Consider the following 14872-nt stretch of genomic DNA (forward strand, 5'->3'; position numbering starts at 1 on the left):
GGTGGATTACTTGAGGTCAGGAGTTCAAGGCCAGCCTGGCCAAAATGGTGAAAACCCATCTCTACTAAAAATACAAAAATTAGTGGGACTTGGTGGTATGTATCTGTAATCCCAGCTACTCGGGAGGCTGAGGCATGAGAATTGTGTGAATCCAGGAGGCAGAGGTTGCGGTGAGCCGAGATCACGCCACTGCACTCCAGCCTGGGGCACACAGCAAGACTCCGTCTCAAAAAAAAAAAGTCGTGCTAGGCGGGCCCCTGAGACTGTCCTGACTGTCCCAGGGGCACAGGCTCCAGCAGGCTGCCTGTCTGTGGTCCAGGCTTCAGGAACCCCCTGGTCTTGGGTGTGCGGGGGCTGGGAAGTGGCTGGGGGTGCACAGTCCCACACCTGTCATTCACTGAACAGGCATTTATTGACAGCTTGTGGTGTGTCAGGCCCTGTGCCCAGCTCTGGGAGTCAAGGGTAACCTGAGAGACTCAGGCCACTTTGGGAAAACGAAATCCACCCCAACCACACTTAGCGAGTCGCCCTGGCCGGGCCTGGGCTGCCCTCCAGTCGGTCAGCTGGACTGAATTTCCAGGCGGCCAAGCCGTACGCCTCCCAGACCCTGATCTCCAGTCTGCACAGGCCAGGTATCTGGAGCCTGGCCTAGTGACAGGCATCCCCCAGGTGGGAGGAGGGGCTGTCCTGGCTGTGACCTGGATATCAGATCCAGAGCTGAGGGGGAGGCGCGGGGTCAGGAGGGGAGGCGTTCTGAGTTTCCCCTGGCCAAGGCTGCAGACAAGGGGCGCAGACAATCGGCACATTGTGAGCAGGGGCTGCAGGATGGAACCAGCGAGCTGCTGTGCTGAGTGCCCCAAACCTGGGCCTACAGGGGTGAGTGCCTCCCATCACTCCTGCAGCAAGGACCCGGGGGCACCCCGGGCCACCCAGCCCCTCCCTTCCCCAGCCCACTTGCTCCCTGATGTCTAACCCTCATGACCTTTCTGACCCTGATGCACGCCCAGGTGAAGACCAAGCCCTCCTGCGGGGGCTGGAGAGCCGTGGGCCTGCTGCTGCTGCTGCTGGTCGCTGTAGGGGTTGTGGCTGGAGGGCTTCTTGGCTTTGCTCAGGGCCTTCCCAAGGTGAGCCCCTCCTCAGGACCAGGGACGTGGACAGTGGAAAGGGGGAAGGGAAGCTGGCACATCCCAGCCTCCAGCAGCATAAGGGTACAGAGCAGGCAGTGACACCACCTAGGAGCAGACGGCCAGAGGACCAAGGGGTGGAAGGGCCCACTCAGGGATGTCAGGAGTCCTGCAGCCCAGAGCTGGGGGCTGTGCTGGGGTTGCCCAGCTGCCCAGCTGAACTCACAACTCCCATTGCCAGCCAAGGCTGCAGACACTGCGAATGACCCTCCCGAGCCCCCATATGCCCCGGCCCAACCAAACCATCCTGGTGGACGTGGCCCGGAACGCAGCGACCATCACAGTGACCCCACCTCAGAGCAACCACAGCTGGGTGGTGCTGTTCGACGGGCAGAGCGTGAGTGGGCAGGGAGGGGTCACCCTGGCAGGTGTCGGTCAGGGGGTCCCCGCCTCACGCCCCTGCCTCCCCAGGGCTGCATCTGTTACCGCCCTGAGGAGCACCAGGCCTGCTTCCTCCGCCTGATGGAGGACAGCGATCGGGAGACGCTGCAGCTGCTGGTGGATACCTCCAAGGTGAGCCGTCCTGCTGCACGCAGCCCTGGGCCAGGGGCTAGACAAAGGGTCCTGTGTGCAGCCCGGCACAGGACAGGCTGGAGCTCTGGTTTCAGGGAACAGGAAGCTCTCTCCGCCCTGAGCCCAGGCTGCTGACAAGAGCTGAGGGTGGGGACATCACCGGGGGTTGGAGGGCACCTGGAGGGTCCCGCCCAGCCAGGAGCAGGGAGCAGCCATGTCCCATGGCCCACCAGAGCCTTCTCAACAGGTCCAAGAGGCTTGGGTCCCTGCCGAGGACATCCACCACACCCAGGAGCTGCTGGCAGTGCAGGGGAGCCTCGAGGTGGACCCCGCCCAGGTGGGGGCTTTGGTGCAGCGCCTGTGCATGAGGACCCCCATTTACTGGGCCTGGCGAGCAGAGGGTGAGTCAGGACCGCTGTGGGGGAAGGCCAGGCTCTCAGGATGGTTTGAGGAGCTGGGGGCGGAGCCCTTGGAGATTCACAGCGCCCTCGCCACAGGGCCCTGGAGACAGCGGCTGATTTATCTCTGCATCGACATCTGCTTCCCGAGCAACATCTGCGTGTCGGTCTGCTTTTATTACCTCCCAGACTGAGCCCCCGACCTGGCCCAGCCCGGCCCCTGTCCCCAGTCCAGTGGGCTGGCCAGGCCACCTGCACCAGGGAGGACAGCTGCCGGCAGGGACTAATAAACCCTTCCACCTGGCCATGGTGGTGGTGCTCTCTATGGACTGAGGCCCTGAAATGCGGGCAGGGAGGGGCAGAGAACACACTAGCTTGGGGTGGGCACCAGCCTCAGACCCCTCAGCAGCTTTGGGCCCTCGGCCGACTTTCCCAGGCAGTGCAGGCTAGCCCAGTCCAGGAGTGGGCAGCTTGGCTTGGGTCGAGCTCTGTCACATCTGGATAAGCAACTGGGGGCTGAGAGTCCCAAGGCGGCCTGGCCCAGCAGGTCAAGGTGCCATAGGGGGCCATCAGGTCCAGCTGGCGCAGCCGGCAGGAGGGCCTGCTCTGACCTGGGTGCTGCAAGGGTCCCTCCAGCTGCCACCGCCTGCACCAGGCAGTCCCGAGGGGCCACAGGCTAGCCCAGCACACTGTCGTTGAAGGCCAGGCAGACAACAGCCTTCTGGTGGCCGCCATACTCTCTCTTGATCTCTCCAGTCTCCACACACCACAGCCGGGCCAGGTTGTCTGAGGAAGCTGGACGGGAAGATTGGGCAGGGGTCAGAGCGCAGGTGCAGGCCAAGCAGGCGGCCCTAGCCGAGGGGAAGCTGCAACTGAGGTGGGCTGGCTCTGGAGGCCAGCGCTGGGAGGCCAGGGATGGGGGAGGCCAGGGCGGGGCTCACCAGTGACGATGTACTGGGAATCCCCCGAGAAGGCGCAGCCCCACATCCAGCCGCGGGAGGACTCCCCGGGGTTGCCGCTCTTGATGCTCAGCTCAGTCATCAGGGAGAAGTTGGACGTCCTCCAGATCTTGCACGTCTGATCAGCCGAGCAGGTGGCGAGGAGCCTGGGGGATGGGCGTGGGGTGTGTCCAGCAGCAGCCACTCTACCCAGCAGCCCCTCCCCTCTCCAGCCCCCAGCCCAGGCAGGTCCCCTCCTGGGCCAGCAGGCCCTGCACGCACGTGGAGTCGGGGCTGAAGCGACACTGCAGGGCATAGCGCGTGTGGGCAGGGATCTTGGTCTTGGGGATGAGCTGGGTCACCTCGTCACCAATGCCCCCCGTCAGATTCCAGACATAGCAGTTTCCCTAGAGGTCAGGAGGACCATCATGGGGGGCCCGAGGCCTCAGGTCTGAGACACAGGGAAGGATGCCCTGGGGGCCAACACTGGGGGCCAAACTGTGCATGGGGACCAGGGGTCAGGGGCGGGCAGGCCCCTCTGGTCCTGCCTGCAGAAGGCACCTGGGAAGCCTGGCCCCAACCAAGGGCCACACCTGGCAAGCCATGAACAGGAGGCCACGCCTGGCCAAGGACTGAAATTCCCCTTCCTGGAGGATACCATCCAACGGAAGTACATTGGAAAAGGGCACCAGCTAGAGGGAAAGCATGACAAAGGCCGGGAGAAGGGAAATCCGGGGGCAAGAGAGACAAGTGATGCACTGGGATTAAATGAAGTTAACGGAAAAAAATGAGGCTGGAGAGAAGAGCAGGGGCCACGCCATGGCAGCCTACAGGTGAGGCCAGCAGCCCTGGGTCTCCCCAGGGGAATGACGCCACCTGGCTGGTACTGACCAGGCACCACTAGAAGCATCCGAGAGAGAATGCGTCAGGGGCTGGGGGAGGTCAGGGAGGTAGAAAGGAAGCCTCAGAGAGTGTGTCAGCTGTCACGGGAAACGAGGGTGACTGGGACCAGGGGGCAATGGAGAAAAGAGGGAAGTGGACCGACTTGGGAGAGACTCCAGAAAGCGGAGTGACCGACCTGCAGACAGGACTAAGCCATCGGGCGCGACACTCAGGCTTCTGGCTTTGCTGGCAGGGTGGGTGTTAGCGCCCGGGATGGGGGAAGCAGGAGGGGGCCACTAAGGGACATCCAGGAATAAGTCCACCTGCAGAGGCTGAGGGCTGAGTGCCACCCAGCACCTGCCACCAGGACTCACAGTGCTATTGACGGCTGCCATGTAGCTGGCGTCGGGGTCGATGTGGGCGGACGTGATGGAGACCTCGGGCTCAGGGATCAGCTGCTCGTTGTGGTCTGTTTTTAAGTCCCAGATGTGGATAGCCCCGCTCTGGTCACCCACGATGAGCTCTGCCTGGGGTGCAGGGGTGGTGAGGCAGGGCCCAAGCCCAGCCCTCCAAAGTCCCAGGGTGCCTGGCCCCATGAGCAACCCTCACCTGGTTGGGGTGCAGGCACACGCAGTTAATGGGTGCGTTCACCTGGAAGATCCGCTGGCACTGCAGGTTCCGGGACCTGCGGGCCGGGCCGGGGCACATGCTGTCCATCTGGGCTTGTTAGTGCCCTACCCAGATGGCCTCGGCTTGGCCATTCCTCCCCTCCCTCTGCTGAACGACCTGCCTCTTGGGAAATACTCGGGACGCAGGGCCCTCTGCTCCAGCAGGGAGCCTAAGCCAGTTGCTGGTGAAAGGGGAATAACACGCTGGCTCCGGGCTCAAGGCAGGACTCGCGCTTTGATGCAATTCACTCTCCTCCTGTCACTTCTCTCAGTAAGTCGCCCACAGGAAGCTCCCTGTCTCAGCCTCTGCTTGAAGAGAACCCAACCTAAAACGGTCTCCCAGAGCAGCCCACCCCAGCCCCAGGCAGCAGGCCCCTTCCCACCGCACCTGAGGTCCCAGATCCTGGCTGTGCAGTCCTCGCCGCCCGTGTACATCCAGCGGCCGTCTTCGTGGAAGCCCACAGACGCGATGTTCTTGTTGACGCCGTCGTAGCTGATGATGGGGTTAGGGTTATTGGAGTTGAGATCATACATGCGGATGTGCTGGTAACCTAGGGACACAGGCTGAACTGAAGTTTGGCTGTGCTCAGGTCGACCCACCAGAGGTCACGGGTTAGAGGTCAAGGGTCACAGGTCAAGGGTCACAGATACCTGCAGCAGCAATCATGCTGCGGTCTGGTGTGATCTCCAGGGCATTCACCTGCTGGGACTGTTAAGGAGGATGACGGGAAGGTAGCCCTAAGGCCAGGGGCCCCCAGGCCTCCACCATATGGCCTTCACCCAGGCTGTGGTCCCCACACGAGGCATCCCCCCAGCGCCACCCTGCCTGCCGCCGGTGGAGGATACGGAGTCCTGGTGCTGCACAGTCCGGGTGCAGATGCCGCTGTGGGCCTGCCAGAAGCGCACGGTGTGGTCGTAGCCTGCAGTGGCCAGGATGACCGGATCACTGCCCACCGTGCCTGGGGAGGTGTTCATGGTGTGGCCTGCACGGGCCCTAGAGCTGAACGGCAGGGGTCAAAGGTCAGAGCATCTGCAGAGAAGGATGTGAAGTACTTAGAGGACACTCTCTGTGCTAAGTAGATTATAGACCCACGGGGCGTTGCCGAATGGCGTTTATCATTCCCATTTTAGAGTTGGGACAACAAGCGCAGGTAGGTTCAGGGACACGTGTCAGACGCGTGACAGCTGGCTCCGGGCGGCTCCGGGGCTCCAGGGCGCGTGCTCCATCCCCGCCCCACGCACGCGGCGGGGGCGCCGTCCCCCCCCCGCAGCCGGCAGGGGGCAGTCACGCGCGGGCGCCGCTCTGCCGCAGGGGCGGGCTGCGCGTGCGCAAGGCGGCGGATGGGCCGGGGGAAGCCGAACGCTGCGGCTGCGCATGCGTAGCAGACCAGCTGCAGGCCCTGATGGGAAAGGACGCAGTCTGGCTGGACCCCCGAGCTCCCCTGTCCTCCGCTGACCGCCCGTGCTCCGTCCTGCTGGCCGGCTTCCCCTGGCCGTGCTCTCCCAGCCACCCAGCAGCCGGTTCCCGGCCCCTGGCTCGCGGCCTCCGTACCTTGCGGGCGGCTCCGCACTCCGCCGTGTCCAGGACGGCGAGGGGAGCCGGAGCGAGTCGATCGAGGCCGAGCGTAGAGTTAACGATGGCTCCCTAGGGCGAGACCATGGCGCGGGCGGGGGTGGGTAGGACGAGACCAAAGTTCTGGGGCGGGGGGTTCCCGCCGGGTGGAAGCCGGAGCGGTCCCCGTGCGCGGCCGCGGGCCTGGCGGGAAGTGGAAGGAAGCTGCGGCTTTCTCTCCGGCCTCCTGCCCACTGGCACCTGCCCTTCTGACACGGCTGTCCCTTTCCCAGGCTGTCGGGTCGCGCTGTTCCCGTGCCCTCCCTGACCCACTACTGCGCCACGCTGGGCTAGGATTGGCTGAAAATTACACGACTTGAATTCAGACAAGTAACGAATCATTTTTTTTTTTAGTGTAAGTATATCCAGGACATTGGAGGAGAAATACTTATGCTAAAAAAATTTTACTGGGCATCCTGTAGTTTTACTTGCTAGATCTGGCATCCCAGCCCCAGCCTGACCCTCGGGGCATCCCACTGAGGCCAGGGTCCCCTTCAAAACCACCGGCCCTCATTCCAGCTCTGTGTGCTCCACGCTAATGCCCTCACCCTTGACACAGGCTGTCGCATGGTTTTTTCCTGCTGCTCTTACAGACGTGGCTGCACCCCTTCCTCTGGCCGCAGAGGGGGTGCGTATTGTCCCTGGACCAGGCCATAGTTCCCAGGAGCTTTCCTTCCTATACCTTCGCCTCTTCTCCTTCCTGCCCCTTAGCCTTTAAAAAACACCATAAAACAATCCCAAATTATCTTCAAAGAGCGGTCCTCACCATTTTTCTAGTTCCATGTCCTTACCTCCCACTCATTCTGCAACCCCAGTCATCTGCCTTTTACCCCCAGCTCTCTAGCTCTCCAATGGAAATTCCTCAAGGTCACTGACAATCTCACTTTGCTAAATCCAGTGGATACTTTTCCTTCCACCGTTTTTTTTGTTTTTTTTTTTTTCCCCTCCCCGAGACCGAGTCTCGCTTTCTCGCCCAGGGTGGAGTGCAGTGGTGCAATCTCGACTCACTGTAAAACCTCTGCCTCCCAGGTTCAAGCGATTTTCCTGCCTCAGCCTCCCGAGTATCTGGGATTACAGGCACACGCCACCACACCTGGCTGATTTTTGTATTTTTAGTAGAGACTGGATTTCACCATGTTGGCAAGGCTGGTCTCAAACTCATGACCTCAAGTGATCTGCCCACCTGAGCCTCCCAAAGTGCTGGGATTACAGGCGTAAGCCACTGCGCCCAGCCTCTTCCCACTTTTTTTTTTTTTTTTTTTTTTTTTTTGAGACAGAGTCTCGCTTTGTTGCCAGGCTGGAGTGCAGTGGTGCGATCTCAGCTCTCCACAATCTCCACCTCCTGGGTTCAAGCTATTCTCCTGCCTCAGCCTCCCGGGTAGCTGGGATTACAGGTGCATGCCACCACACCCAGTTAATTTTTGTATTTTTAGTAGAGACGGGGTTTTCACCATGTTGGCCAGGATGGTGGATGGTCTTGATCTCCTACCTCATGATCCGCCCCCCTCAGCCTCCCAAAGTGCTGGGATTACAGGTGTGAGCCACTGCGCCCGGCCCCCTCCCACTTCTTGACGCATCTGCGCCATGGTTGACGGCACCCATGCCTGAAAGGCTGCCTTCTCCTAGCTCCTTTCCCCCGCATTTAGTCTCTTTCCCTGCCTGCCCGCAAAGACTCAGGCCCTCCAGCATTCACTCTATGCACCCCACGAGATACCAGGGGGCTGGTGACTGCTAGCTCTGGAGCTTCCAGTGCTGTCCCTGTGCTGGGCCCCTTCCACCCTGTCTCCAGCTCTGATGGCCTCACCTCCCTGTTAGACAGTGTCCCTTGAATGCTCCACAGGGTCCACCACATTCCATGGCCGAGACAACCCATCCCTGAGTAGCTCCCCTAGTGTGGGCAGTGCCCACCTTGTATTACAGCTGGGCAAGATCCGACACCTCTCCTCCCTCACCCTTCCCTTACCTTCAGCCACCGATTTTACCTGTGATGTACCTTCCTGTCCTTTCCACTGCCCTGGCTCTAGCTCACCACCCCCATCCCCCATAAAAGCCTCCTTCCTTTCCCCAGCCACTCTGGCCCCCTTCCAAACTGTCTTCCACAGTGCAGAATGGCCATTTATTTATTTATTTATTTATTTTCGAGACGGATTTCCGCTCTTGTTGCCCAGGCTTGAGTGCAATGGCGCGATCTCGACTCGCCGCAACCTCCACCTCCCGGGTTCCTCAGTCTCTTGAGTAGCTGGGATTACAGGCATGCACCACTACCCCAGCTAATTTTGTATTTTTAGTAGAGACAGGGTTTCTCCATGTTGGTCAGGCTGGTCTTGAACTCCCAACCTCAAGTGACCCACCCGCCTCAGCCTCTGAAAGTGCTAGGTTTACAGGCGTGAGCCACCGCGCCTGGCCAGAATGGCCTTTTAAAAACCTCATTCTGAGCCCAGCACAGTGATTCATGCCTGTAATCCCAGCACTTTGGAAGGCTGAGGCAGGAGGATCACTTGAGCCCAGAAGTTCAAGACCATGCTGAACAATACAGTGATACCCCATCTCTACAAAAAAATTTAAAAATTAGCCAGGAATGGTGGTGCGTGCCTGTGGTCCCAGCTACTTGGGAGACTGAGGTGGAAGGATCACTCGAGGCCAGGAACTCGAGGCTGCAGTGAGCTGTGGTTGTGCCACTGCACTCCAGGCTGGGTGACAGAGCAAGACCTTTTCTCAAAACAAAAACCCCCAACAAAACCTAGGAATGACTTGATCACCCCATTAGAAGCCCTCAGGGGTCCCCGTCCCCCTCCAGACTCCTGGGCCTGGCCCTGGCCCTGGCCCACCCTGTGGCTTCCATCTCCTCTCCATGTCATACCGTTAGGCTTGGTGTCCCCACCCACATCTCATCTTGAATTGTAATCCCCATAATCCCCATGTGTCAAAGGAGATACCAGGTGGAGGTAACTGAATCATGAGAGCGAGTTCCCCCATGCCGTTCTCATGATAGTGAGAGTTCTCAAGAGATCTGATGGTTTTATAAAGAGTTCCTCCTCCTTTGCTCCACTTCTCCTTCCTGCCGCCTTGTGGAGAAGGTGCCTCGCTTCCCCTTCGCCTTCCGCCATGATTATAACTTTCCTGAGGCCTCCCCAGCCATGCTGAACTGTGAGTCAACCTCTTTCCTTTATAAATTATCCAGTCTCAGGTGTTCTTTACTGCAGTATGAAAATGGACCAACACTCTGTGGGTCCTGTACTCTGTCCAAAGGAGACATGTTCTCCTCTTTTTTTTTTTGTTTTGTTTTGTTTTTCAGACAGAATCTCACGATGCTGACGGGGGTGGAGTGCAATGGCACAATCTCGGCTCACTGCAACCTCTGCCTCCTGGGTTCAATCGATTCTCCTGCCTCAGACTCCTCCCAAGTAGCTGGGATTACAGGCACCCCCCCACCACGCCTGGCTAACTTTTTGTATTTTTAGGAGAGACGGGGTTTCACCATATTGGCCAGGCTGGTCTCGAACTCCTGACCTCGTGAACTGCCACCTCGGCCTCCCAAAGTGCTGGGATTACAGGTGTGAGCCACAGCTCTTGGCCATGTTCTCGCCTTTGAGCCCTTGACTGTGTCTGGGATGCTTTTCCCTCTACGCCTTACCTGCCAAATTCCTGGTTTTCGGCATCTCTAGTAACATTTTCTTTTGGCTGCGCATAGTAACTCACACCTGTAATCCCAGCACTTTGGGGGATCGAGGTGGGAGGATCGCTTGATCCTAGGAGTTTGAGGCCAACCTGGGCAAGATGGCAAGATGACCTCTTCTCTGCAAAAACCTTAAAAAAAATTGGCTAAGTGTGGGCCAGGCGTGGTGGCTCACGCCTATAATCCCAGCCCCTTGGGAGGCTGAGGCGGGTGGATCACGAGGTCAAGAGATTGAGACCATCCTGGCCAACATGGTGAAACCCCATCTGTACGAAAAATACAAAAATTAGCTGGGCGTGGTGGCGCACGCCTGTAGTCCCAGCTACTCGGGAGGCTGAGGCAGGAGAATCGCTTGAACCTGGGAGTCAGAGGTTGCAGTGAGCCGAGATTGTACCACTGCACTCCAGCCTGGTGACAGGGTGAAACTCCATCTAAAAAAGAAAAGAAAAGAAAAGAAAACTTTCTGGCTGAGTGTGGTGGCTCATGCCTGTAATCCCAGTACTTTGGGAGGCCAAGGCGGGTGGATCATGAGGTCAGGAGTTTGAGATGAGCCAGGCCAAGATGGTGAAACCCAGTCTCTACTAAAAGTACAAAAATTAGCTAGGCGTGGTGCCAGGCACTTGTAATCCTAGCTACTCAGGAGGCTGAGGCAGGAGAATCGCTTGAACCTTGGAGGCGGAGTTTGCAGTGAGCCAAGATCGCTCCACTGCACTCTAGCCTGGGCGACAGAACAAGACTCCGTCTCAAAAAAACAAAAGAAAAGAAAAAACTTTCTACAGTGCAATCAAACTAGAACTCAGGATTAAGAAACTCACTCAAGACCGCTCAACTGCATGGAAGCCAAACAACCTGCTCCTGAATGCTGAGACCACAGTGCAGACTTTCTGTTTGTTTGTTTTGTAGAGACGGGGTCTTACTCTCTTACCTGGGCTGGTCTTGAACTCCTGGGCTGAAGCAATCCACCCACCTCTGTGCTGAGAGGTGAGTGATTACAACTCTCACCACTGAAAGTGCTGAGATTACAGGCATGAGCCACCATGCCCAGCCAGTACATTATTTTTCTATGGCTAAGTAATATTCCACTGTATGACTAGAGCACGTTTTATGTGTCTGCTCGTCCATAGGTGGACATTGGGGGTGTCTCCTCCTTTTTGACTGTTGTGAATGGTGCTGCTGTGAATAGTTGTGTGGTTGTGTACCAATGTCTGAGAATGTGTTTGCATCTCTTGGGTAAATATGTGGAGTGGAATTGCTGGGCTGTAGGAGCATTTTACCTCCCTTATGCATGGAGTCCTCACAATGACTCCAGTAGGGAGGAATCACCCTCATTTTGGAGATGAGAAAACTGAGGCTCAGAGATGCAGAATTGCATGTGGAGGGCATAGGGCTAGAAAGTGCTGGAGCCTAGGTTTTGTTCAGCTCTAGGCCGGGCCCCATCCTGCTGGGGCTCCACCTGCCACTGATCATGCCCCTTCTGGTGAGGTGACTACTCCCCATGCAGCCCCTGCACCCCATAGTCCTCCTCATCTTCCTCTCGAAGTAGACAGGGGCTCACTAACCAGGCTCCATACCAGGCCTGGGGCAGCTTTGGGGAGTAGAGGTGAGCATGTGGGCTTGGATGGCTGGGAGAGGAAGCACCTTTGAATCCCAGCAGTGTCTGGAGCAGCATAGACCCGGGAACAGAGAGCAGGAGACAGGGTGGGGCTGAGGCAGGCTCAGCCAGGTGCGTGGGGTCCCACGTGTCTCAGGGCCCTGCACTGTTTGCCTTTCCTGTGGGGCCTCTGGGTGGCACATGGGGGCTAAGGGCAGGGGCCAGCTCTGGGAGCCTGCGTATGTCCCAAGCCTAGGAGAAGCTGACAAACCGGGCATGGCCCCAACCCAGCCTGAGTAGCTCCTGCATTTCTGTGGGGCAGGAGGTGGGACAGTGGTGCCTGGGGGTCGATCCTCGGTGATGGTCCGGCCCCCAACTCAGTGCTGTCGGAGGTGGCATCACAAGAATGAAAGGAGCCACGGCAGCCAGCCCATGGGAGGGCACGTTCCTCATGCCCATACCAGAGCTTTGGGGATTGGGGGACCACCAGGGAGCCCCTGAGCAGACACACAGCCAGTGGGCAGAGGAAGGGGCTGCGGGCTGGCTGGCGCACGCCGTACATCTGGGAAGGAGGCCAGACGAGGCTGCAGTGAAGCCTCCGCCAGCTCCATTCCAGGCTGAGCCTCAGCAATTCTGCTGGCTCAGCGGCCCCCTCCCAGGATCATCCTTGGAGGCCTGACTTCCTGGAGGGCTGCCCGAGTCCCACACCTCTGCATCCTCATCCCCCAGCTGGAGCGGCCTCCTGCCCTGCCACCCGCATCCCCAGGCTGCGGGGACCCCAGGCAGACATACATCTGTTTCCCTGGGGACCTTCCCGTCAGCCCTAGGCTGCAGGCGGAGCTGCTGGCCCATTTCATAGATGAGGCAGCTGAGCATCGGGGACTCACCCAAGGTCACTGGTTACAGTATCAGATCCAAGGCTTCCTGGTCCCTCCTGGGCTTATCCTCACCTAGCGGAAGGCTCTGGTCCCCTCCTGCCACACTGCACCCCATGGGGTGGGGAATCTCTGAGGTCCCGAGCAGGAATCCACCTGGAGCCTAGGTGCCCCTTCTAGACCACACTCTGAGCACCTAGGGCCCTGGAGTTCCTGCCCAAACAGCCCCAAGCCCACTTCAGGATCCGCACAGCCCTCTGCCCAGTCTGTCCTCCAGAAGGTGGGCCACGCAGCAGGGTGCCCACCCTAGCTCTGAGGAGCGACTAAGGGGGTGCCTGTTTAGGGGGTGTGGACAGTGCTGGAGCTGAGCAGACAACAGGTGAGGTAGCTACAAACGGGGGCCAGTTCATCACCCAAGGAATCTGAGAATTCTCAATTCGAACTTGGGCTTTCAGGCCATGATGAAGGTATATTTGTCAAGGTAGGAGGATAGAACATACTTAACAGGTTACTGGCGTGATTTGTAGCGTTTAAATATTTGAACATTTGGTGTGTGGGCCTCTGTTTGTGTGTTAAGCACAGGTCAGGGTGGTTTGCCTTAACATGTCCAAAACATAAAAATAATAGTAATGCCAGTAGCTATCTGATTTTTATTTATATTTATCCCCTATGTGCTCTTCACACTGCAAGGTACCGTAGATACAAAGATGCACAAAACACAGTTGCTGCACAGGCAGAGAGGCCCAAGAATATCACAATATCTACAGCAGCCATTTTTTTGAGCACTTACTAAATCCTGCCATGAAATGCTTTGTGGATAGTATCACAATTTATCCTTCAGTAACCTAAGGGGAGGTAGCATGCATATCCTCATTGTACAGAGGGAAACAGACACTTAGGCAGTGGGCTGGGTGTGGTAGCTCACGTCTGCAATCCCAGCACTTTGGGAGGTTGAGGTGGGAGGACTGCTTGAGGCCAGGAGTTCGAGACCAGCCTAGGTAACATACTGAGACCTCATCTCTACTAAAAATGAAAAAAATTAGCCGTGCGCTACTCAGGAGGCTGAGGAGGGAGGATCGCTTGAGCCTGGGAGGTTGAGGCTGCAGTGAGCTATGATGGCGTCACTGCATCCCAGCCTGGATGACATAGCGAGACCCTGTCTCAGAAAAAATAATGATAAAGTGACCAGCTCATGGTCACAAACCACTAAGAAGGGGAATAGGACACATCCAGAGGTGTGGGTGCAAAGCCCAGACTCACAACCTCAAGACTCTGGGACCCCAGGTGAGTCCCTTGGCTTCTCTGAGCCTCAGTTTCTTCATCTGTAAAATGGGGACAGTGAGTCCAACCTCATCTAGGAGGTGACCAGCACAGTGCCTGACCCAGCAGGTACTCAACTGGCTGTTGGAAAGGGCAAGAGGAAAGGCCCTAGCATTTGGGGACCCCCCCCAGGAGTGCTGGAAGACCAACGGCTGCTACCTGAACCTAACAGGAGACCCCACGGAGGGAACGGGAACGGCCAGCTGCCCACAGGATGCTGGGACCCCGGTGCCTGTCACCTTCCCTGTCCCTGCTCTCTGACCTCCTCTGTCCCCCTGGACCTGCTCAATGGTCTGGGGCCACACAGAGTGGGGTGCCAGGTCACGCCTCGAGGAATGGGTGCAACCCTCTTCAAATTCTCCAAATGGCCTTGCCCACTTGGGTGATGAGGGAAACGGAGCCTGAGCCAGGACTCAGACCACCACTGATCTGCCTCTAGAATGCTGCAGGCCTGATGGGAGAGGGCCTGAGGCGCAGGGTGGCCCAAGCCTTCAGCCAGGAGCTCAGAGGGTGACAAGTCGGGGCCTCCAGCACCCAGGAAGCAGGACCCGCCTGCCTGGGCTGTAGGCTGGAGAGTGGGCAGACGTGGGCCGGGGGTCGGTTGGTGCCGGCGGGAGGTTCCAGCCCCGTGTGGATGGAGATGGAGGTGACCTCCAGTCGGTGCCGGGAGTGGGGACTTGAGCTCCCTCAGTGGGGGTGGTGGGGGCTACCTTGGGGTCGGGCTTCGGACTGAGGCTGGGGGAAGCTGTGGCGCCCGCATTATTTGCGGAGAGGAGTGGTAGGATGCTTGGGGGTTGGGGGTGCGGGTTCCCTGACACCGAATTCATTATTGGGAGATTCCTCTTCACAATCCCTCGACACCTCCCACGGGAACCCCGGGCCAGGAACGCCTGACAGCCTGGCGGGCCGGCTCCAGGGCCACTGGCGCCCGGGTCTCTCGGCGCCCGGTCCCCGCCCGCCCGCTGCCTCGGAACCCTCCCCCGCGGGTCCCGCAGCCTCTGGAAGCCTCTCTGGGCTCAGCCCCGCGCCGCCGCCGCGTCGGGGCTCCGAGTGCACCCCCGGCGGCCGCGTCCCCAGCCCGGCTAGCAGCCCCAGGCCGCCCGCGTCCGCAGAGGCCTGGCCTGAGCGCGCTGCGCGCACGTGGGGAGGGGGCGTCCCGGGGCGGGCGCGGGGAGGGCGGAGCCACGGGCCCGGGCGCGCGGCCGGCGCGGGCTG

At 59.0% G+C, this 14872-nt stretch overlaps 2 protein-coding genes across 5 annotated transcripts; one reads left to right on the forward strand and one right to left on the reverse strand.

The window, feature by feature from the left end:
• Positions 1-81: 81 nt before the first annotated feature.
• On the forward strand, positions 82-2459 carry BRICD5 (BRICHOS domain containing 5). 2 transcript variants are annotated; one of them, XM_003269167.4, is made up of 6 exons: positions 82-876; positions 1008-1124; positions 1366-1521; positions 1596-1697; positions 1945-2098; positions 2195-2400. In XM_003269167.4, the coding sequence occupies exons 1-6, from the start codon at positions 826-828 to the stop codon at positions 2287-2289; spliced, it is 675 nt and encodes a 224-aa protein (XP_003269215.1). In that variant the 5' UTR covers positions 82-825; the 3' UTR covers positions 2290-2400. The 2 variants fall into 2 exon arrangements, with proteins under 2 accessions (XP_003269215.1, XP_012352680.1); XM_012497226.2 differs by having other exon boundaries at positions 1945-2459.
• Positions 2234-7011, reverse strand: MLST8 (MTOR associated protein, LST8 homolog). 3 transcript variants are annotated; one of them, XM_030799182.1, is made up of 9 exons: positions 6136-7011; positions 5430-5583; positions 5235-5286; positions 4972-5134; positions 4525-4600; positions 4290-4442; positions 3316-3440; positions 3037-3200; positions 2234-2890 (listed from the first exon to the last, which is right to left on the reverse strand). In XM_030799182.1, exons 2-9 carry the CDS (start codon positions 5556-5558, stop codon positions 2772-2774), a joined length of 981 nt encoding a protein of 326 aa, XP_030655042.1. In that variant the 5' UTR covers positions 5559-5583; positions 6136-7011; the 3' UTR covers positions 2234-2771. The 3 variants fall into 3 exon arrangements, with proteins under 3 accessions (XP_030655042.1, XP_030655041.1, XP_030655043.1); XM_030799181.1 differs by having other exon boundaries at positions 5430-5613; XM_030799183.1 differs by having other exon boundaries at positions 4972-5147; positions 5430-5613.
• Between the last annotated feature and the right edge of the window lie 7861 nt (positions 7012-14872).

This window comes from Nomascus leucogenys, chromosome 18 (assembly GCF_006542625.1).
Source record: "Nomascus leucogenys isolate Asia chromosome 18, Asia_NLE_v1, whole genome shotgun sequence".
NCBI lineage: Eukaryota > Metazoa > Chordata > Mammalia > Primates > Hylobatidae > Nomascus > Nomascus leucogenys.

Excerpts from the sequence above, each read along its gene's own strand:
- BRICD5 (XM_012497226.2), top strand. The coding sequence starts at position 826 with ATGGAACCAGCGAGCTGCTGTGCTGAGTGCCCCAAACCTGGGCCTACA. Across the intron at positions 1,522-1,595 it reads TGCTGTTCGACGGGCAGAGC|GGCTGCATCTGTTACCGCCC; the intron begins GTGAGTGGGCAG and ends CTGCCTCCCCAG. Across the intron at positions 1,698-1,944 it reads TGCTGGTGGATACCTCCAAG|GTCCAAGAGGCTTGGGTCCC; the intron begins GTGAGCCGTCCT and ends CCTTCTCAACAG.
- MLST8 (XM_030799182.1), bottom strand. The coding sequence starts at position 5,558 with ATGAACACCTCCCCAGGCACGGTGGGCAGTGATCCGGTCATCCTGGCC. Across the intron at positions 5,135-5,234 it reads CAGCATGATTGCTGCTGCAG|GTTACCAGCACATCCGCATG; the intron begins GTATCTGTGACC and ends CTGTGTCCCTAG. Across the intron at positions 2,891-3,036 it reads TTCCCAGTACATCGTCACTG|CTTCCTCAGACAACCTGGCC; the intron begins GTGAGCCCCGCC and ends CTTCCCGTCCAG.